Consider the following 23,926-nt stretch of genomic DNA (forward strand, 5'->3'; position numbering starts at 1 on the left):
TACATTTGCATGCTATATCTAGTCTCTTCCTTTCTAAAACAACTGGACCCCAGGTTGCCAAAACTAAGGCCAAACTTAAGAAAAGGAAGAGTCTACACATATAAGGCCTTGAGGATTTGAAGGTCTGAGTACACTGCATATCTGTTCTTATCCTTATCTGTGTCTTTGATGACATACAAAGTAGAATGTCAAATTGTAAATAATTCTTAGAATATTAGTGTCATGTTATACAAATGTGCCATATTTCTCTGCTTCTCAGTGGCAGAAACTGCTAGTTGTTTCCCAATATCTTTTCCCTCATTCTTTCTTGGTAATAGAAATCCTCATTTTTGAGCTACACACACGGTTGCCCAGAATTAAAAAAATACATTTTCACAGCCTCCTCTGATGCTTGGTGGGGTCATTAACAATGTTGGCCAATGGGATGTAAGCATAAAGGCTGTTTTTGACGTCCAGGAGGGAAATGTCCTCAGAGGGAGAGGGGTGCCCCTCCTTCATCCCTTACTTCTTCCTATTTGCTGGAATTCAGATATGATGGATGGACCTCGGTGAGTTATCTCTGACCATGAGGAGAAAGCTTCTTGCTGAGGAGGGTGAAGCAGCAAGACAGAAAGAGCTTGGTTCCTGATAATGTTGTGACAATGCTTTGCTAGCCTGGATCTACCTACCTTTGGGATTCCTTTATGTGAGTATGACAACCATGAGAATGTGCCTCAGAGACTTCCTTCAACACAGAGGGTAACTGACCAAAGAGCCAACTGCTGCACTTTGATATCCATCACCCCACTTTGCATCAAGGCCATGCCTCGCATGGGGTGCTTCCCACCAATGGCTCAGTGCTATGCAGAGGTGTGGGAGTCCTTGTCAACCATTCTCAGTGGCTTTGATGAACGTGCCTTAGACTGCACAGCAGTCTGAGACCCTTCAACTCAGCCTTCTCTCCCTCCCTTCCGTACAGGTCTCAGTCTTCTATGGCTGCCTCCCTATTTCACTCGGGCATTTTTCCTAATAAATCCCTTGAATATTTAATCTCATTTTTTAGTGTGTGCTTCCCAGAGAACCTGAAATAACACAATGAGAAAGAAACTATCTTGTTTACTGCTATTGGGATTTTCTGTCACTCACAAGTGAACCAAATCTTAAATATCACACTGGTACCATGGATAACCAGGAAATTAGTATTAATTACTTTTATGTCCAAAAACCTTGAGGACTTCCCTGGTGGCACAGTGGTTAAGAATCCACCTGCCAATGCAGGGAACATGGGTTGGATCCCTGGTCTGGGAAGATCCCACATGCTGCGGAGCAACTAAGCCCGTGTGCCACAACTACTGAGCCCGCGTGCTGCAGCTACTGAAGCCCGTGCGCCTAGAGCCCGTGCTTCGCAACAAGAGAAGCCACTGCAGCATGAGAAGACTGTGCACCTCAACAAAGAGTAGCCCCTGCTCGCCACAACTAGAGAAAGCCCGTGCACAACAATGAAGACCCAATGCAGCCAAAAATAAATAAAATTAATAGAATAATAATAATAATAAATCCTTGAATGACTTTCAGAAGATAGCTATTGATATTTTCTGAGTTGTGTGCTCTTTTGGGAATTTCACTCTCTCTGGGGGAAAAATGTACAAATTCCCATTGTCACACAAGTTTGCATATAATGTAGTGGGGTCCACAGACCTCTGGAACCCACTGGAGTTCATGCGTAGCAGGGTAAGAATCCATTCCTTAGATGACTTTTATTGAGAAAGTTTTTCCAAGGTAACATTTTCAGGTTTAATGTCTCTATTGTTCTTTCACTTTCATTTCAGGAGATTTCTGTGCTCTTTTTCTTTTTTAAAATAACTTTTATTACTTGTTTATTTATTTATTTTTTATTTTTGGCTGTGTCAGGTCTTAGTTGCAGCATGCGGGATCTTTCATTGCGGTGCGCAGGCTCTTCACTGCAGTGCGTGGTCTTCTCTCTCTAGTTGTGGCTTGCATGCTCGGTAGCTGTGGCTTGCGGGCTTAGTTGCCCCGCCGCACGTGAGATCTTAGTTCCCCGACCAGGGATCAAACCGTGACCCCTGCATTGGAAGGTGCATTCTTAACCACTGGACCACCAGGGAAGTTCCTGTGCTCTCTTTTTCTAATGGGCATGATGATTAGTCCTTGAAGGTAGAATATCAATATTGTGACTCAATTCTAAAGGATGTTTAATTAAGCCATTTTAGCACCCATTGTTTTAATTCCCATTGTTAGCTTCTCCATTATATTCAATATATTTAATGCCGAAACAGAGATTAGAAAGAACTTGGTTCTCTGATAAGCACAATTGTTCACTGCCTACAAAACTCCAATCTAGGACTTTCTTAAAGATGAACATAAAACCCCAGTAGGGAATATGACTCATTGTGGCTCTAAAAAGATATTTCAAATAACACTTGATGAGGATATCAGGGATATACACACATACACACATATGCACACTCAAAGCAAAGGATACGCTTCTTCCTCAGATATGGTAACAGCATTGTTTCAGGATCGACATTTTTTTCTATCACCTGTACCAAAAGAAAGAGTTTAACTCACAAAGCTGAGAGAACTAGAATGTTTATATCGGTGATTTCATGAACATGCACTCTTCTACTCATATTCTAAACTTGATTTAATGTTTACGGAACACCTGTGATATACAAATCACCTCTCTGAAGTGTGAAGTCTACATCTTGAGCCCCGGCCACTACTCTGCCACTGTCCTTGGTCCTGAATTATCACTGTTCTCTAAGGCGGTGGTTGTTTCTACTAACAAAACATTACTGACTCCTGTCCAACTTCTCCTAGAAAGTCTGAAGCAAGTGAGGGTAAAGATAACAGTAGAACTGAATATAGGAGCGGGAGGAAGAGAAAGAGAGAGGTGGGGGAGGTCTCCTGGACTAGAATAGTCTCTGAGAAATTGATATAGTTTTTTTTTAAAGACTTATTTGTTCACCATGTTCAAAGAATTACAGTTTCCAGAAAGAGATCACAACCAACCATGGCTCCCAAATCTAAGAGACCAAGGATGATACAAAGATGTGCAAGCAAAGACACACTTAAGAAGTAAGTTTGTGTGGGCAGCCTGGCAGCATGGCAGTTAGGACAGCAGCACCCAGTGGATGGCATGACTGAAATGTCACGATTGGTTATGTTTTCCAAAGTGATCGTGTTTTCTCTTTTTTGATGACAAATTTGGATTTCTTCTACCTTCACAAATAGAAGCATGATTTGCTTCACAATTTCAGAACTAGAAATCATCCTTCACCATGTTATACTAATTTTCCCTTCCGGAAAGTAGGTGACGAGGGGACACGTGCTTCCTCACCCTCAATTCTAAGTGGCCATAGGCCGGGCAAAGTGAGGCACGTGCCAATTACCAAGGTCAGATCTGTGCCCTAGAGGAATGTGCAATATGGTAACAGACAAGTGATTATGTGTGTGTGTACATACTAGAATACAAGGAAAACTGGGATATCCCCAGGCATCCCTAATTAAATTGGTCCTCAAATGGAACTCTTTATTTCCCAAACTTACTTCTTCCTTTCTTTTCCCTAACTTGTTTAATAGCCTTACCATCTGCTAGGTCACCTAAGCTTAAAAAACTGCGCTATCCGCGACATTTTCTTTCCTTCAATCCACCACAGTCAGCATCACCAAGTCCTGCCATTTAAACTTCCAAAACGATTCTCTAAATACCCATCACTTCTACTGTCACTCCCTGAAATCCACCCTTATTACCTCCAGCCTGAACAACGATAACAGCTGCCTAACAGGTCTCCTGCCTCCATTCCGGGCACCTGCAATGTCCCCCTCTATACCACCACTGGAGCAACCTCTCTAAAATCCAAGTCTGATCATGTCCTGTATCTGCCTAAATCCAACACTGGCTCCTGGATGCCAAACTGCTCTGCTGGGAATTCCTGAATCACTCAGGGTGCTTGTTAAAATGAAACCCCTATCGAATCAGGATTTCTGGGAGAGGGAACCAGAAAATGTGCATCTTTAATGAATACACTGAGCGGGTCTTAGGTGAATTTCTACTCAAGAGCTCCTGGAACACAAGAAGAAATTCAAACTCCTTAGCATAGCCTACAAGGCCTCTTTGAGAAACTTCCCATCATTTGTCATTCAACCCATGCATCTTGAACTCTGGTCACATGGGAGAACTGGCTGGTCCCAGCAGTGCAGGGACTTACCCTTAACTACGTTTGCTTATAGGATTCCCTCTGTCCTGAAAGTCCTCCCTCTTTTCTCTACTTAGCAGAAGTTTGTATGCCACTCAAAGCCCTGCTCAAGTGTTCTCTCCTGTGGGATTTGCTGCCATTTAATATATGCTTCCCACTCTCTGCTCCAAGAAACAGTTCTCCTCTGTGCTCCCATGGTCAACATCTACCCATCTTTCACAGAACGTGTTACTCTGCAGCATGATTAGTTGTTTATGTATAAGCCTCTCTTGATCCTGAGAGAAACCACCTTCCATTATTCTTTATGTCAAACACTGAACTAGGTGCTGGGGATATATGACAGGGACATAATAAATGTTAATTAATCTAAATGAATAACTTGATATGTACAATTTGCTATGAGAACACTAAGAAAGGAGGGATGGTTTCTCACAGGCTGGGACTTATGAACAGAAGAAAAGAAAGAAAAACAGAAGAACCAGTAATGGTGGCAGAAACTACTGATTGTCTATCTCAGCATGCTTTCTCCATTTCTTCCTTCCTGCTGCCTGTAATAAAGATGACGTGGCTAGAATGCCAGCAACCATTTTAGACCATAAGGCAACACATTAACGGCAACAGGGGGAAAAAAAGAAAAGAAGCTTGGGTCTCAGATGACACCAAGAAGCTTCTAGACCAGCTCTGCAATGTCTATCCCCAGATACAGTATCCTTTATGTAAAAGTAAACATGAATTATATCTTTTTTGAACTAACTTAGTTTTGAATTTGTGCCATTTGCAGGGGAAACTAATTCTAATTCATACATATGATGATGAATCCTCAGAAGCCCAATTTTAATGGAGAGACAGGATCTGGGTAATAAAGAGCACTTTAGGCTTGAGAGATATTTGTATTTCATAAGGAATTAATGGAAGAGCAGGCCTGGCTTGCTTCGGTATTTGTTCCCGGAGATGTCTCAAGAGATCGGACTTTGGCTCAAAGTGCCCCTGGCTTGAAATGTGTTTACTTTTCTCGATTTGGTGGATGGCACATTGGGAGGAGGGAAGTGGGGCAGGGATCTGGCACGTACCCTGTCCCGGCAGGTCTTGGAGTGAAACAGGGAGGTCAGGACTCAGATGGTAGCTGGCAGGGGGTGGGGAGGGAGGGAGGGAATGAGGAACAGAGTTATTCTCACTGACTCTGGTTGGGAGAAATGATGCCAGCTCTCAGCTCAGGGTCATTGCATATTTTGTCTCAGTAAAGCCTTGCATGTTGCAAGGGTGGCATGTGTCCCTCTGTATTTCCACTGGCCCTTTGGGAGATAAGTTCACATTGCACAAGGTTGACAAATCACTTTCCTCTGTGCAGGGCTTGTGACTAGTGCATGAAGGGGGCCTTGCCGGATACAAGACAGAGGCAGAAAGAAGAAAGAGAAAGAGATCAGGAGGAGAGAGAAAGGGGTAAAAGAACAGAAAACAAGGAAAGCTGAGAGGAAGAAGACAGAAGAGGTGTGTATTGTGGGACATGGTGAGGAGAGAAAGACGGAAAGAGGCCTGAGGGGACAACCAATGAGGACACTTGCTCAAGGCCCCAGAGCTGCTGAGCGTTAGAGCAGACAGCACAGGACTCAAATCCACGCCTAACCATTTCCAAAGCCCACACCTTTGATCTCTACACCTCACTGCTTCATAAAACGAGTTGCTACGGTTCCTGAGATGTGTTGAGAGTGGCATCTAGGATGTAATTTATTCCTGGGCTCTGCCTCCCGCAAACTCCATGTTAACTGAGTCACCTGCTTTGGAGGCTGCTGGTGAAGCGAGTAAGATTTCAGAAATCTCTCTGCAGCCCGATCTCTGACCAACCTGCATGGCCTCAGCCCCTACCCAACGACACCTTTTGGTGACTTGGGGGGATTCTGCAAAAAACCCAGACTGGAGGCCAATCACATCACCCAGAGTCTCCTAACTGGCTTCAAAGCTTCCTTTCAAGGGCAGGATTTTAATCCCAGAGGTTATGTTTGACTTCAAGACCCCCTCTTCTGGTGGCTTTCTTCTCTCACTTTTCTCGACATCCACTCGCCCTCTGAACCAGAGACTTTATTCTAATTCTATCCATGTGGCAATCAGGCTTGCTTGCTGGGATTGAAGCACACACCTAACAGAATTTGGAAGGGAGGGGCAGGAAAGGGAAGGGGTGACATAATTTCTTTTAACAGGGTAATTGCAAAAACTAAATCAATATTTCTAGCCTGCACTTTCCAAATGATCACAGGACTTTTGGCTCATAGATAAAACAAGCCCATAGATAAGAACCAGCTTATCTATTTTTAAAAATCAACAGAGCACGAGCTTCCCTGGTGGCGCAGTGGTTGAGAGTCCGCCTGCCGATGCAGGGGATGCGGGTTCGTGCCCCGGTCTGGGAAGATCGCACATGCCGCGAAGCGGCTGGGCCCGTGAGCCATGGCTGCTGAGCCTGCGCGTCCGGAGCCTGTGCTCCGCAACAGGAGAGGCAACAACAGTGAGAGGCCCGTGTACCGCAAAAAAAAAAAAAAAAATCAACAGAGCACAAACTATTATTAGCCATTCTGTTAAAAGTTCCACTACAGTTTGTTTGGGAGCAGGGGAGGGAGGAGGGGGAGAAGAAGCTAGACTCAAACACCTGTTTCCTCCTTTAACCAAAACCCTTACCATCTCCTCCAAAGCCCCTGGCCACATCTCCAGCCCCACCGGCCTCCTTGCTAACCCCCCGAGCACGAAGAAATCCTCGTGTCTGAGGATCTTTGCACCTCCGCTCCCTCGGTCTGGAATGCTTTTCCCTCAGACGTCTGTTCCTCACTTCATACTGGCCACCACTCAAATGTCAGCCTCTCAGAAAGTCTTAAACATCTATCCCGCCTGAAGAACCAGCTCTCGCCACTCTCTGGCCCCTCACTCTGCTTTATTTTTTATCCTGGCATTTATCACTGCCTGGCTTGATACATTTCTATTTATTTATATGCTTGTCGTCTGTCTCCCCAGCACAACATAAACTCCGTGCAGACAGGGACTTGGTCATTTCTGTGCTCTGTTGTGTCCCCTGAGGGCACTGGAACACTGGCATATAGCAGGCCCTTAAATAAACGGATTAAAAACTCACCATCACTCTTTGTGAAGTAGGCAGTATTATCTCTCTTTAACAGAGGAACTGAGGCTAGGTTAGGTTGTCTCCATAAGAACTGGAGCTGGAAATGAATACTTGTTTGTCCAAATATAAAGGCCAGAGCTGTGTCTACTATACCATTCAGTTATGCAAAAGAAAAAAAAATGACATCACGTGATCACTTCAAACCCAACTCCCATCTGCCATCCTCGCCCTTATCATGGTTCACGCTCATAGCAGTCCTGTGAGGGGGTCCTAACGGCCCCCAACACAGTTCAGGAAAAACAAGCTCATCTTACCCAGGGTGGAATCCAGGCAGCAGGAACAGAGGAAGGTTTTATAGAGCCTAGAACTTGCACAGTTTGGGGGAGGGAATCCTCTTTAAGAAAAATAATACAAAATCCAAATTTGAAATTAGGCTCAGGGCTTTAGAAGAGGCTTCACAAGTGAGAGGCCCTGACGCTTGACCTTCCTTAGCTTTCTGGTGAGTCCCTGTGCCAGTCAGGGAAAGTCGGCCTATCCCGGCCCAAGGGATCACAGGGCGGCTCTGAAGGCGCCGGCGTGTGGAAAGGCCGCTATCACGGCCCTTGCTCCTTTGTCTGCTCTTAAGGAAGCCCTTTAACACTCCTGCCTCAGTTTCCCCCTTGCAAAGTGGCGGCAATATGCTGGGACAACATGAAGAGTGAGCAATCTATGGTCACGTCCGTGGGAGTGTTTTAAAGGATTCCCCGGACACTTTGCTGCCTCCAAACATCGGACAATCGCTGGAACTGCCCCAGAGGATCTGCAGAGCCAGCACGGCTTCTGAGAGGGCAGCTGCCGCGCCAGCAGTGGACCCACTAAGGACCTTCGAGTCCCCAGAGGAGGGTGTCGGCTCAGTGCTGCCAGGAACTAGCTGTGACTTTGGAAACGATGGGAGTGAGAGATCTCAATGAATTCATCTCTGTGGTCCTGTCCTGACTCCAAACCGCTCTCTGCTCATCCAAACACACCCAAGAGCTGAAGCCTAATGAAAGACGTTCCCGTTTGGGGGTGGGTTTGACGGAGGGAAGATTTGGGAGCGCTGACTCTGCCGAATAAGGACAGTCATTTCTCTTCCTGTTTATGGGGTGGGGTGCGGTTGCTACTGTGCGTCTTGGAAAGAGAGGAAAAAGGAACATGAGGAAGGCGGAACCCAAAGATCCAGGCAGTCCCTTAAGACGCATCCTTTCCGTGCCCCGACGCGCAGGCAAACCCGCGTGCAGCCGAGGGCCCGGCGCGTGAGCAGCGCTCCAGCACCGGGGAGGCCCGGCGGCACCGGCCGGGCAGCCCCGGGGCGCGCTCACCTTGCGTCCGTTCACGTAGAAGAGCAGCTCGGTCGTCCCGTCCATGGTGGCGTCCCGCGGTCCCACCGCGCAGGCCCGCGGTCCGAGGATCCCGAGGAAGAGTCGCCGGCACCTGGGACCCGACACGACGACGCAGACCGGGCTGCAGAGGCCTAAAGTCCAGCCACCGCCGAGGGATAAAGTCCCAATTAAAATCCAAAGTGCAGTGAGCGCCCGGCCAGGGAAGCTCTCCCCCCGGATATCAGGACGTCACCGCCGCGCCCCCTCCGGCCTGAGACCATTGGCTGAGACCCTCGTTCCCTCGCCTGCGGCGGTGGGCGTCTGCGCCCCACTCCCCCGCCTCTTAGCAGGTAGGGCGGGTCCTGTGACTCTACTGTCTCTTATATTAGTACGTATTTTAATGGCTTTCCAGCTAGATTTGAAGTCCGGGAACAGTAGGGGTTTTTTTTGTACCTTTCCTGCCACCACGCCTGCCTCATCCTGTGCTTTTAACAGTTGATAAACAATCACATTCATTCCAGCTTTGCAGGAAAGAAACTTAAGGACAATGGATGGTTTTACAACTTTACCTCACAGTTTTACAAACAATTATTCCAGTTTTTTGTATCAAGAGCTACCTTGATATAAACTATCTTTTTTAAGTTTTATCGTTATTCAGTTTATCCAGTAAATCACTATAAAGTTTATCTGATGAGTGTCAATAGTGATGTAAAACATCTTGAAAAACTTTTTAAAAATAAAACTTGGAAAATACTGAAAAGCATAAAAAGAAAAGTCACCTGTGTCCACAACTTAGAACTTACCACTGTTAACTTTCTGGGTCTATTTTTACATTTTTGAAATCTGCACTATAACACCTTTTAAAAGCTCAAATGGACTCACACTCTTTTCCAGACTTCTCTTAACATACCTAGAACATTTGCCATCTCATTTATGTAAATGTATACGTTATTGTGAAAATTTCTAAAATTTGTATAAAAGAGTACAACTAGCATCCCCATACACCTGACTCACTGAGCTTTAAAAATTCGCAAGATTTTGCCACACTCCCATGTCTCTTCTGGAGTATTTTAAAGCCAATGTCAAGCACATTATTTTACCCCTAAATACTTCAGTATACATTAAAATTTTTGTTCTTACAAAGGAAAATGCCATTATCAAATATAACAAAATGAGTATTTTAATATCTTCAAATTTCCCAGTGTCTTAAAAAAATGTCTTTTTACATTTGGTTTCTACTTGATGTACGTCCTTGTTGTCTCTTCAGTCTTTTAAAATCTAGAATAGTCTCCTCATCCACTCCTCCTTTCTAAAGCTATCAACGCTTTGAAGAAGAAACTTAGGTCAGTTGTCCTATAGAATGAACCACATTTTGAATGTGACTGGTTGCTTCTCCCTGGTGTTCTTTGTTCCTCCATGCTACTGACTTCTTGTACCCTGCTTACGGATCTAAAGCCTTGATTTAATTCAGGTTCAATTTTTTTTAACCATCTTGGGTTTTACAATTGTATCTCTTTTCGCTTATGCCAAAAATCTTGGTTCTAAAACTTCAACATAATTGCTTTATCTTGTCCTTAGATCGATTTCAAAACAACCACATCAATACTATGGCCACAATAAGGTTAGTGAATAAAAGTTTAAGATTTTTTTACAGTTCTTTTATTCTTAGAGTATACCCTAATAAAGATACATATTTAAAATTCTTTTTCTAAGGTCAGTTATCTCTGTGTTTGTCACCATCTTGATAGTTTTCATTTTCACTTGTTTTTCAAGTTAGCTGCTCCCTATTGCTACTTATGTTGTTCCTTTTTTGTTGTTGTTATTACAAACCATACCATAGTGAAATTTTTGTATTCTTTTCAAGAGAATTTTTGGTATAGTTTCCTAAAAGTGGGATTGCTGCGTCAAATGATTTTATATGCATATGTATTGAATAATTTTGCTAGATATTGTCAAAACCTTTTCTATAAATGTTGTATCATTTTGCATTCCCTCCAGCAATGAACAGGAACCTCCCCGGGGAAAAAAGGAAGAGGCTGGGATTATTAGAACTTGGAAACTTAAGAGGAGACCTCTGAGGGGAGGGCACTGCTCAGCTGCTGTTAATACCTCAGGATGTAGGAAAAGGGCTTCCGGGGGTCAGTGGGCACTCAGATTTCACATGACTTTCCTTCTATCGTCCCCTATTGACAGAAGCTTCAAAGTCAGCTAGCAAAGAAGAAACGTGATTTGCAGAGTTCTGGCATCACACGGCAAAGTATAGAGAGATGGGCTTAGAGTTGAGACAAGAGCTGGCACACATTAAAAAGTGGGGTTTATTCCACAAGAGCAAGAATTTGTTTCAGGATCAACAAATTAATGAATATAGTTCACTATGTGAATATATCAAAGGAGTATAATCATATATCTCTTTTGTGCTGATTCATATTAAGCTATTATGTTTTGACTTCAAATCCACACTTCTCTACTCCACTTTAAGGCTAAGCCTTGACAAACCACATTTCTCCTTTGCCAGGTTCCCTTCCAGTCTCTGGCGATAGGTGATAGAGGGGAACTGGAAGGATGGAGGAGAGGGACATTTGCTGTTCCTGTTTGCTTCCTGTTCCTGTCAGGGTCACCACAGAGTGGTTCACGCGGCGGGAACAACTGACTTCAGCAGCCACAGCTGGCTCCAATTCGCGGCTTTTCCACATTATCGGACCAGTCTTGTGTAGCCCTTCAGGGAAACAGCACCAACCAGTTGCACACCCTCCCCCTAGAGTCCTCTAAGCCTTTAAAGTCTTCCTGAAAGTCTTCCTCTAAGTCTTTAAGTTTCAATACTTCCATCCTTTTCTCTGTGTTCCCTCAGCCTCAGAGATGGTGGGTGCTTCCCATAGTTACTTCCTCTATGATACTCCCCTAGTCCCTTTTGCCTTTTCAGTTCTTGTTCAGTTCTCTAGAATATGGTTAACAATTTATATCTGTGGGGTTTTTTTTGTGGTACGCGGGCCCCCCACTGCTGTGGCCTCTCCCGTTGCGGAGCACAGGCTCCGGACACGCAGGCTCAGCGGCCATGGCTCACGGGCCCAGCCACTCCGCGGCATGTGGGATCTTCCCGGACCGGGGCACGAACCCGCGTCCCCTGCATCGGCAGGCGGACTCTCAACCACTGCGCCACCAGGGAAGCCCAGTATATCTGTGGTTTTTATCTCTTGGCTGGACCCTAACTAATAGTCTCCATCAGCGCCAAAAGTCACTTGACAAAACAACATTCATTCATAATTTTTTTAAAAAGCACTCAATAAAATAATAATCAATAGTTTAATGTGATTATAACATACAGAACCACAGCATCTTACTTAATGGGATAAAACCAGAGGCATTCCCATGAAAATCATGAACAAGACAAGGATACCCACTATTGTCACTGCTATTTAACATTTAACATAAGGTAGCAGCCATGCAATTAGACAAGAGAAAGCAACAAGAGGCATTAAGAATTGGGGAGAAAAAGGGAGTAAAGATAGCTTGGTTTTCAGGAGATAGATCTAGAAAATACTGCAACAATAACAGAGTTTATTTCCCATTTATATTACCAGGAAAAAAGAGAGAATGCCTAGGCATCAAGAAATGTGGAAAACATCCATGAGGGAAACTTTGAAACTCCCACAAAGTCTCTATAATTTAAAGAGGATGGTAGTGGGGCATCAAAAGAAACACAGACAAGTAAAGGGAACAGAAAATTGAGAAATAAATGTAAGTGTACATGGAAATACAACATTGAAAAAGGCGGCACTTCAAATCAGTAGTGGAAAACACAGACTTTTTAATTAATGGGGAATCATTTGGAAAAAGGTCAAAATTGCATTCCTATCTCACACCATGAAACAAAATCCATATGAATCAGAAATTTAAATGTAAAAACAAAATGGAACCATGGGTAAATGTCTTTATAATATGGGAATAGGAAATTTGTTTCTTGCTGTGACCAAGTTCCGCCAACAATAAAAGAAAAGGTTTATAAGTGTGATACATACAATGAAAAATAATGTGCATGGGAACAGAAAAAAAGAAAAGACAAACCTCATGGAAAAGAGAAAAAAATAGAACTAAACAATAGGAAACATAATACCAGAGAATGACTCTAGGAGGTCTGAAGCCTTAAAGTAATAGGAGTACAGGAAAGGAACAGACTGTCAGGATGCCAAGCTCTTAACCACTGTGTAAACTGTTCCTTTAATAAAGCCTCTAGCCTCCATTCAGCCAACACTGTTGATAATGAGTAAGTTCTGTGGGACTCTGTAGTCCTACAGCAGTTTCTCAAAGTTTGGTCCTAGGACAATCTGCCCCAGAATTATCTGCAGTGTTTGTTAAAAATGCAGATTTCTGGGCCCACCCTTTTCGTTGTCGGATATTGTCTAAGAAAACTTTTCCATATAGGCAGAATAGAATTTGACTAGTCATCTGAATACAGTAAGCTATGTTCATTAATCTCAGATAGGAATAGGATTTACTACTTAAAGTTATAAAAACCAAATTCAAAAGAGCCTGAGAGGTTAACCCCTCAGCCAACCCCTCATCAGATTACATATAATGGAAGTAATACAGAAGCTGCAATTGAAGAAGTAATCTTGAAAGTTGAAGAACGAAGGGTGAAAGACAACTGGCCAGGGCAGAAGGTGACTTTTAAAATCTTACAGGTGTTCACATTTACTGAATGGTTTTAAAAACAAAACAAAACAAGATAGCTTGGTGTACAACAAGGTAACCAATACAAAAGTATTGATAATACATTTTATTTGGTTAAAAGGCTAATAGCTATTGTTTACTTAAAGGTTGTTTGGTTGAAAGGAGCTTAAATGAGCAGGAAGATGTTATAGGATGACCATAATAATTTTAAAAGGTTAGTATTACAAAATAGCTATTTTATGCATATTATCTATACATAAGAATAAACACTCCATGAAAAGGCAGAAAATGAAAAAGAAAAAAAACCCCAAAACTTTTTGTCATACGTTTCATCTTCTTGATCTTAGGTATACCCTTGTTTTGACTTGTTATGGTTTGAGAATTCAGAAAAACCAGAATGTATAAATTCACTCATCTTCTCATCTTCCTGCAAAGTAGGAAAAAAAGGAAGATTAACAATAATAACAACCTAAAGCTAATGCTTTTGCTGCAAAGTATGGAGAGGAAAATTGCTGCATCATACCAGTAGAAAGCAGTTTCCTCAAACCACAAAGCTTCGTCATATATTTAAAATACTCTATGATAATGGGAATTATAAATAAGGTTTAAGAGAAATTAATCAACATAGATTTTACACATTTCATGATTTACTATATATTTCCTTTTTATTAATGAACTTTAGCATACATATAAGAATATATAAAAATGTACAATTTTTTTTTTTTTTTTTGGTATGCGGGCCTCTCACCGTTGTGGCCTCTCTGGTTGCAGAGCACAGGCTCCGGACGTGCAGGCTCAGTGGCCATGGCTCACAGGCCCAGCCGCTCCGCGGCATGTGGGATCTTCCCGGACCGGGGCACGAACTCATGTCCCCTGCATCGGCAGGCGGACTCTCAACCACTGCCCACCAGGGATGCCCAAAATGTACAATTTAAAAACTCAAATAAATGCTGATACACCTACACCCAGGTTAAAAAATAAACTCTTACCACACCTCACAAGCCTCCAGTGTGCCCCTTTCCAGTGTGCTCCTTTTTGTGAGACGAGATCACAGTTCTCTCATCTCCTGAGAAAAAACCACCATTTTGAATTGAGTTCATCAATCCCTTGTTGAATAGTAGCAGAAACAGTGGGCATTCTTGCCTTGTTCCTAATTTAAATGGAAATACCTCCATTGTCTCCTCATTAAACAAGATACTGCCTTTAGGATTAAGGTATGTATATACAATTTATCATTATAAGAAAGTATCCCTCAATGTCTATCGAGTGTTTTAATCATGAGTGACTGTTGAATTTCGTCAAAGGCTTTTTTCAGCATCTATGAAAGAATCATATGCTTTAGTTTCTTAGGTTTATTAATATGGTATATGAGGATAGGTTTTCTAATACTGAACCAACCTTGCATTCCTGGAATAAACCTTACTCAGTCATGGTATATGTTTTTCATAGCATGGTGTGGATATGCTTTTGTAATTGTGCCATGAACACTTGAGAGGAATATGTATTCTCTCTTATCAGAGTGTGGAGTTTGATATGTATACATAAGATTTACCCTATTCATTATGTTGTTTAGACTTTCCATCTCCTTACTTATTTTTTGCCCACTTTATTTGTTTTATACTGAGTATATTAAAACTTATTAGTGTGTTCCTATCTGTTTCCATGTATCTCCTGTAGTTTTTGCTTCATAAAAGTAGTTGTTCTGCTATTTGGTACATAAATATCATAACTATTACATACTCTTTGTAGATTAGGGCTTTTACTATTTAAAATGTCCCCTTTTGTTATATTCAGTACTTTGGGACTTAAGAGATAAAGACTTTAAAAAATATACTTGTATTACCTTCCTGGTAACTCCTGCTGCTCCTACTCTCAATGCCTATGATGACCACTCCATAATATACTGTAAGCAGTTTCCATCAGGATTTATCCTCAGTGGGGGCCTATCAAAAGCTGTGATGTACCTGCTGCATGCCATTCCCAATCCAAAAGGAAAAAAACAGCAGCTGGATTGTTATTACTCTTAGTATTTATACTAATGTACATTGTGATATTTGCTTTTAAAAATTTTGCCAGCTGGGCTTCCCTGGTGGCGCAGTGGTTGAGAGTCCGCCTGCCGATGCAGGGGACATGGGTTCGTGCCCCGGTCCGGGAAGATCCCACATGCTGCGGAGCAGCTGGGCCCATGAGCCATGGCCACTGAGCCTGCGCGTCTGGAGCCTGTGCTCCACAATGGGAGAGGCCACAACAGTGAGAGGCCCGCGAATCACAAAAAAAAAAATTTTGCCAACTAAACTGATTACCAGATAATCTGCATGCCCAGAAGATCTAAACTAAAATAGAATACTATTTCATTACAGCATTTTGCTATATTTAGTTTCGAATAGGTAGCTCTTTTAAAAGAATTAATTAAGTATTATTCAGCAGTAAAAAGGAATGAGAAAAGTCTCTACAAATTGATATGGAGTGATTTCCAGAACATACTGTTAAATGATAAGCAGCAAAGCCCAAAAAAGTAGTTAAGTATGCTACCTTTATGTAAGAAAAAGGGTGATATACATATATCTGCTCATTTGTGCAAAAGAAACACAGGGGCAATAAACCAGAAACTAAAGGAACTGATTATCCACAGGAGGTGGTGAAAATAGGATAGAAAGGAGGGGTAAAGGGAATGGGGTAGCAGGAATGAAAGTAGTTGACACTTCTCTGCATATACCACTTTGTATAGCTTTGACTTGTACAACCCAAGAAATGACTCACATACTCCAAAAGTAAATGACTAAACCTACCAAGATGTGGGAGAAGAAAATGGAATACAAACAATAACAAATGAATAACATAATTATGTTGAAGGTGGGTGGTAAGAAAAGAACTAACCTAAGACAAAAAGAACTGTACCTAAATGTTATGATCTAGTTAGTATGTTTCTCATAGGGATATGGGTCAGCAATTCTGAAACTACTTTATGTGTATGCTAGAATTGAACAAACAAATAAATAAATAAATATGTTATAGATAATGAGAGCCAAGCTACTTACCAATAGAGAAAGAAATTACAAATAAGCAAAGCTAAAATGAACCCTGTGATGTTGAACAGGAATCAGAGGTATCAGTCTAAACTCAAGGTTTTCACTATACACACAGATAGATAAATATAAAAGTATGCATATTCATGGATTAGTATAATACATACATTTCCTAGCTCTGTCTGCTGATGGGGCCTAATATCAATTGTCCCTGTGGTAGAGAGACTCTGTGGAGGACCCCGCCACGATCCCTGCCTACTGGTGTTCATGCCCTTGTATAATACCCTTTCCTTGAGTATGGACAGGAGTTGTGACTTGCATCTGACCAACAGAAATGGCAACAGTGATGGGGTGTCTCCCTTTTGAGTATATGTTTCATTTTATAGCACTCCATCTTGCCAGAGGATTTGCTCTAGAGACTCTCTCTGGTTTTGAAGTAAGTGGCCATGTTGGGAGGCCCATGGGGCAAGGAGCTAATGGTGGTCTCTAGGAGCTGAGGATAGCCTCCAGCCAACAGCAAAAAAGCTGGGGCTCTCTGTCCTATAACCACAAGGAAATGAATTCTGCCAACAATCTGTGTGACCTTGGAGGCGGATTTTCCCCCAGGAGAGCCTCCGGACGAGAATCAGCCTGGATGACACTGTGATTACAGGTTTGTGAGACACTAAGCAGAGTACCCAACTTAGCTAACTAAGTGCAGATTCCTGGTCCACAGAAACCAAAAGAAAATAAATGTGTGTTGTTTTAAGCCACCAGGTTTATGATAATATTGTTATGCAACAACAGATAATACAACACAACATAAGCAGTGAGAATACCTAGTGCCCAGATCTTGTATTGTACCACTGCTAATTTTCTAGCTTTGATAATTGTAGTATAGGTATGTAAGATGTTAGAATTGGGAAAAGCTGGGTAAGGAACATATGAGAAACCTCTTACTATTTTTACAACTTTTTGGTAAGTATAAAATTAGTTCAAAATAAAAAGTTTAACTCACAACTCAATAGGAAAAAGATAACCCAACTGAAAAAAGGGCAAAGGATCTGAATAGACATTTCTCCAAAGAAGATATAAAAATGGCCAATAAGCACATGAAAAGATGCTCAACATCATTAGTCATTAGGGAACTGAAAACCAAAACCATAATAAGATACCACTTCACACTCACTAGTATGGCTAGAAGCATCAAAAAGTCAAATAATAACAAGTGTGCTGGTGAGGATATAGAGAAATCAGGACCCAACGGAGTCCCACTGTTGGTGGGACTATAAGATGGTACGGCAGCTTTGGAAAACTGTCTAGCAGTTCCTCAAACGATTAAACATAGCTAACATATGACTCAGCAGTTCCACGACTAGGCAAATACCCAAGAGAAATGAAAACATATGTACACAAAAAAACTCACAAATGTTTATAGGAGCATTATTTATAATAGCCAAAAGGTGGAAACAACTAAATGATCATCAAAAGACAAACGGATAAATAAAATGTGGTGTATATATACAATAGAATATTTTATTTAGTCATAAAAAGGAATGAAATACTACTCATTCATGCTACAACAGGGATGAACCTTGAAAACATTATGCTAAGTGAAAGAAGCCAGTCACAAAGACCACATATTATATGATTTCATTCATATGAAATGTCTGAAGAGGATGTCTATAGAGACAGAAAGTAGGTGATCGGTTGGTTGTCTAGGGCTAGGAGATACAGGAGTGACAGCTAAAGAGCATGGGGTTTCTTTTTGAAATGAAGAAACGTTCTTAAATTGACTGTGGTGATGGTGTGCGTATCTGTGAATCTACTAAAACCCACTGAATTGTACCATTTAAATGAGTGAAACATACGACAATGTGAACTATAGTTCAATAAAGCTGTTTTTTAAAAAAGCCCTTGGTTAACTGGCTTCTCTTGCACCCTCTCTTGCATTGCTGCCACCTGCTGGTTATTGTTTTAAAATACCTGTCAAAAACGATCAATGTTTTTAATTTTATAGAAGCAAACACTGAAACAAATGCAAAGAGAAAATTTGAGGATATTTCTCTCTATCCTTTTGGAAATACCATCTCAAATATGATCAGGTTATCTGAAATAGCAACTTCATTTATCCTTGGAAAAATAAGATTCTGAATAAAACATGTGTAAAAGGCATTTGGACATTTTTTGAGATAATCAAGGAAATGTGAATTGGGATTTGCTATTAGATGACAGTGAGGAATTATTGATAATTTTGTTAGTTGTGATCATTGTTGTCCAGTTTTGTTAAGTTTTTATATTCTAGAGATATATACAGAAGTGTTTTAGGAATTAAATGACTCAATATTAGGGATTTGCTTTAAAGATACAACAACAAAAAACAGATAGTGGAAGTAAATATGGCAAAATATTGGTAACTCTCAAAGTTGAGGGATGGATAAATGGTGGGGGGAGTACTATTCCCTCTTTGGGGGTATATGTTTGAGGTTTAAAAGAAAAAGAAAAAGGACTATTATTCTTTGAGGCCAAAGGACATATAAACACTCTGAATCAATAAATGGGGGTAACAAATAATGAGGTTTGCAAATTATAGGCAACAAAAAAAACCTTTTAAGCCTGTTCAAAGAATAAAAGAAGACACTTCTTCAAATCTTACCCAGATCATACTGTGGTTGTTACATGTCAACAATACATGCTTCACTGATACTCAGAAGTGTTCAAATACTAATTCAGGCAGGAATCTTTTTGAAAGCACGTATTTTACAGTACTGCACTGAAATCGCTTTTATGTCATTGAATACTCACCCTTTGAGACTTGGCTCTTTTAAAGAGAGAGGAGTACACCTTCTTCTTCGGCTTGACAGCTCCGAAGATAGATCTTCTAACTTGTTTTCAGATTTAGCAGTGTTATTTGAAACAAAACTGGTATTTGTCAAGTCCTGTAGCATTCTAATACCTGAAAGGAGTATTGTTTTCAAAAATATTTTTAACAGTATATATAGAGATATGGAACTACACATAGGATATTTACTGGTTTGTAAATTATTGGTAGCAAATTTTTAAACTTAATAATCAAGTTATAACTTTAAGTTTTACAAAAGTAGCACTGAAATTATCTGTAAATCAGTTTTTTTCTAGCAATAATGAGAGGAAAAGAGACCTACCATTTAAGACAAACTAGCAAAGTAGTAGCCTGCAATATTTTTATTCTGAAATCACATTTAGGCTGACAGAAATTCTTCATGAATTCAACTCTAGTCACCGAATCATGCAAATTACTGCACATTCATTCAACATTTGTCATCGACTGCTCACGCTATGAAAGGCACCATGAGGAACAGAGATGAAAGACGGCTCACCAGTCTCTAAAATGTCCTGCAACTCTAGACCTTGGCACTTCTTTTGCGTCAGTATTCCCTTTACATGAAGTCTTATCCATAAAAATCCTAGTGTTCTACATACGTACATTGAAATGTTAGGCTCCCAGTAGAAAACTTTAATTGATATGGGAATGTCTAATGTTGCAAAATTGCTAATAACAAAAGAATGTCAATGTTAAGGGGAAAAAGTGAGGTAAGTAATGTTATATATAGAATGATTTCAAGTATATATTTTAAAATGCATAGATTCAAGCCTGCATGCATATGCCAAAATGTTGACTGCAGTTCTTCTGGGTGATTGTTTTTTCTACTATTTTCTGATTCTCTACTTTCAATTTTCTGCAATGAGTGAGTATTATTTTAATAACTGGGGAAAATAAGAAATAAACACTAAAGGTAAAAATCCTACCTATGCTTTAGGGCTTAAAATGCTATCTATTTGATGATGCCTCTGCAGATTCCTCTAGCCAAAATTATTCCCCGTCATTATATCCCTTAACATGTGTGGTTTTATTAAAGCATTTGCCATATTTAAACACTGTACCTGTTACTTTTCCATACATGTACTCTGAGGAAAGGGAGTTGGTATTATTTTTTAATCTTCTAAAATACCTAGAATAAGTTTTGATCATATTAAATATATGCTATTGGAGAGAGTCCCAACCTTAAGAAATTTGCAATTGTCTTTGGTAAAATCAAACCAGGGCAATTCATTATTATATACATTTAAAGCAGCCAATTTCCTTCAAAACTATGAAAAATGAAATTATCTGCCTAATGTCATTATCAGACAACTTTGTGCTAAAGGCCAAATACATTTTTTAGTGTATAAATGTCCAAGCCACTCTCACTGTTATCTTCTCAAAGTATTAAACTTTCTTTAAATTCCTCCATATTGCTTCTACAGATCGGGCTACACAATTATACATTGTTTTAACATTCCATAAAAATGTTATAACAGGAAAGGCTTTACTGGTTAAATGAAAAACTATATAGAATTTTGAAACTTGATCACTTCAGGTATGGACATACCTATTTCTGATCTTTGTGTTCTTTGGTTGACTTTAAAATTCATCTTTTTCATCTTCTCATGCACATCATCACTTATTTGAAAGACGGGTGAGCTCTCCAGAGCAAAATTTTCTTTCAGATTTTTACTAGAAGAAATACTCAAAGGTTTTGAACCCTCAGGAACACTGTTAAAGGAAGAATCTTGTCTGTTAGGTGAACATATCTGAGATAAAGATTTCAACATTTTTGTGTGAAAGTCTGGCTTAATTTTGACAATTTCCTCATTTTCCAATTTTTTTTCCTTAACAGCATATTCAGATTCAACTGATATTCCCTGAATGGTGTCAGATATTATCTCCATTAGTTCATGACTATCTGGAGAAGGATCTACGAAGGTCTTCCTTTTCTTTGATTTGGATGTCATTTTATTTATTTTTTTGACCTGGCACTCTCCTTCCTTTGTCACTTCCATGAAGGGGATATCTCTCTTTTTATTCAGCATTGTAGTGCTTTGCTTTGGATTCTTATGTAGTTCCATTTGGTTTCCAGGGTCAGAATCTGTCTCATCAGTAGTGTGTTTTAAACCTAGTTCTAAGGAGACAGACGTCTGTGAAGAACCTGTTAAGTGCAAAATAGGTTTGTTGTTACCTTTTGCCAAAATGTTCTTTGCCTTGCCTGATGATTCTTCCCCATGCTTTTTAACTGGTTTGTAAGGATTTGAAATTTGACCACAATTTTCTTTTTCATTACTGTTGATTTCCATACAGTATCCACTAATACCTTGGCCTTCAAGTCTTTGTTTAGATTTATTTATTTTAAAATTAAGATCTTTTGTATAGCTTTCTTGGCCATGCACATCTTTATCATTATCCTCATATATCCGGTACATTTCAGAAATTCTTTCTGTCTTCCGACTTACTTTCTGCCTAAGCTTATTTATTTTTGATTCATTCTGCTGAGCGGGTTGCTTATCAGTGACATGCTTTTTCAAATCCAACATATTCTGGGTCTTATATAAATTTCTATTATTTTTGGTGGGAAGATAAATCGTTTGAAATTCATTTGTGACTTCTAGGTTTTCAGAAATGGTTTCTTTATCCTTTGGGGTTAGGGAAAAGAAGGCACCTTTTACTGTGTCATGTATACCTTTGTCGTTAAATTCATTTTTTTGGTTCATTTCCAAAATTATTGCTGTCTTCCGACTTACTTTCTGCCTGAGACTCTCATTTATTTTTGATTCATTTTGCTTCCCAGTATCAGTAGCATGCTTTTTCACACCTAAAAGGTTTTGAGTCTCATAATCACATGGATTCCTATTACCTCTGAGGGAAGGATCAGCTATCTGAAACTCATTTGCATCTTCTAGGTTTTCAGGGATAATTTCTTTATCTTTCTGGGTTAGAGAAAATAAGTTACCTTTTTCTGGGTCATGCATTCCTTTGTCATGATTCTTATATATTTGGTTGGTATCAGAAATGATTTCTGTCTTCCGACATACCTTTTGCCTAAGCTTCTTATCTATTTTTGATTCATTTTGACAAGCAGGTTGTATATCATAAACATGCTTTTTCATCCCCAAAACATTTTGAGTGTCATAATCATATAGGTTTCTACTATCTTTGGAAGCAAGAGCAGATGTTTGAAACGCATTTGTGCCTTCTAGGTTTTCAGAGATAACTTCTTTATCCTGGGTTAGGAAGAAAGAGTTACCCTTTTCTGGGCAATACCCACTTCTGTTATTATCTAAAAGATTCACTTCGGAAATTATTTCTGTCTTCCGATTTACTTTCTGCCTAAGATTCTTATTAATTTTTGATTCATTCTGCTGAACAGGGTACACGTCGGTGATCTGCTTTTGCAGACCCAATACATTCTGGGTCTCACAATCACACAGGTTTCCATTATTGCTAGTGGAAACACCAGATTTTTGAAAGTCATTTGAAACTTCTAGGTTTCCAGAGATGATTTCTTTATCCTCTTGGGTTTGAAAGGAAAAGTTACCTTTTTCTGGGCCTTGCACATCTTTGGCATTATCCCCAAGTATTAGGTTCATTTCAGAAATTATTTCTGTCTTCCGATTTATTTTCTGCCTAAGCTTCTTATTTATTTTTGGTTCATTTTGCTGAGTAGGTTGCCTATCAGTGACATGCTTTTTCAAATCTAACATATTTTGGGTCTCATAATCACATAACTTTCCATTATCTTTGCTGGAAAGATAAACTGTTTGAAATTCACTTGTGACTCCTAGGTTTTCAGAGGTGGTTTCTTTAACCTTTTGGTTTGGGAATAAGTTATCTTTTTCTAACGTATGAATCACAAATGTCTGTCTAGAAGTTTTACTTTTCTTATAAGCTAGAGAACTAGGACCCATATCAAATTTACTGTCCTGCTCGACTTTATCTGAATTTTGGGAGAAAGAGTATATTTCCTCTTGATCATCTGTTACATGAATTATTTTCCTCTTTTTGTTATACTGTGTACTTGGTCTGTCATCCTGATCAAAGCCATTGTGAAGGGTTATTTTCTTCGGCATGTTCAACTGAGTCAGCTGTTCAGTACTGAAAATAAAATTTGGTTCTTCTGAATCCTCTTTGCCATCCAGGACAACAGATCTTCTTTCCAGTCCATTTTTGATCTTGTCCTCAATATTCACATCTGAACTATTTTTAAATTGTCTCTTTGATCTTTCTCTTTTTTTTTCAGAGCTTGGATCTTTCACTTTTCTGAAAGTTTTTATTCCACAATCATTTGGTTTTTTATTATCTCTTTTATTTTTAATGCCTGTTGAAACTGTAACAATTTTGCTTACTTCACTAGCAGTTAAATCCATGTCACCATCATACACAGTTTTTTGCAATTGAAAGTCATCATTACCCTGAACTGGATTCAGGCCCTCTGCAGTAGGTTCACTTGCAGACTCAGATGAGGCAGGAAGGCACATTATGTTTCTTTGCATTTTAATATTTGCTTCGTTAGTACAATCTTTTATTTCATTATTCCAATTTAATATTGGACTTGAAATCTGTTGTTGATCCAAATCTGTTACACAGGGAGTGTCTGCAGGATTATTTGATTCCCAAGATGATACACGTTTTTTCCTTTTAGTCACATTACTAGGAGATGACTTCTTTCTGTGGCTCATTGACTGGGCATTTTTCATCTCACTCATTAGAGAACTCCTGGAACTTTGGTCTGAGTGGGAATGGCTTTCTATAAAATA

The 23,926-nt window shown here is 40.1% G+C and overlaps 2 protein-coding genes across 8 annotated transcripts in view; both read right to left on the reverse strand.

The window, feature by feature from the left end:
- The window catches only part of AOX1 (aldehyde oxidase 1), a 70,343-nt gene extending 60,987 nt beyond the window's left edge, over positions 1–9,356 (reverse strand). Inside the window, exons 1-3 of one of the 5 annotated variants that reach the window (XM_073807417.1) lie at positions 8,643–9,345; positions 7,315–8,451; positions 2,483–2,540 (exon numbers count right to left, since the gene is read on the reverse strand). In XM_073807417.1, the coding sequence (XP_073663518.1) occupies positions 2,483–2,540; positions 7,315–7,317 (61 nt within the window). In that variant the 5' untranslated portion in view covers positions 7,318–8,451; positions 8,643–9,345. Of the gene's footprint in view, positions 1–2,482; positions 2,541–7,314; positions 8,452–8,642 lie in introns of all 5 variants that reach the window. The other 4 variants (XM_073807418.1, XM_019939179.3, XM_073807421.1 and 1 more) reach the window with 4 other exon arrangements.
- A 2,567-nt stretch (positions 9,357–11,923) lies between these two features.
- The window catches only part of SGO2 (shugoshin 2), a 47,352-nt gene continuing 35,349 nt past the window's right edge, over positions 11,924–23,926 (reverse strand). For 2 of the 3 annotated variants that reach the window (XM_019939180.3, XM_019939181.2), the window contains 3 exons: positions 20,728–23,916; positions 19,121–19,271; positions 11,924–13,737 (listed from right to left, as the gene is read on the reverse strand). In XM_019939180.3, coding sequence (XP_019794739.2) covers positions 13,722–13,737; positions 19,121–19,271; positions 20,728–23,916 — 3,356 coding nt within the window. In that variant the 3' untranslated portion in view covers positions 11,924–13,721. Of the gene's footprint in view, positions 13,738–14,062; positions 14,377–19,120; positions 19,272–20,727; positions 23,917–23,926 lie in introns of those variants that run through there. The other variant, XM_033859909.2, reaches the window with a different exon arrangement.

The sequence above is a fragment of the Tursiops truncatus genome, chromosome 7, assembly GCF_011762595.2.
Source record: "Tursiops truncatus isolate mTurTru1 chromosome 7, mTurTru1.mat.Y, whole genome shotgun sequence".
NCBI classification, from domain to species: domain Eukaryota; kingdom Metazoa; phylum Chordata; class Mammalia; order Artiodactyla; family Delphinidae; genus Tursiops; species Tursiops truncatus.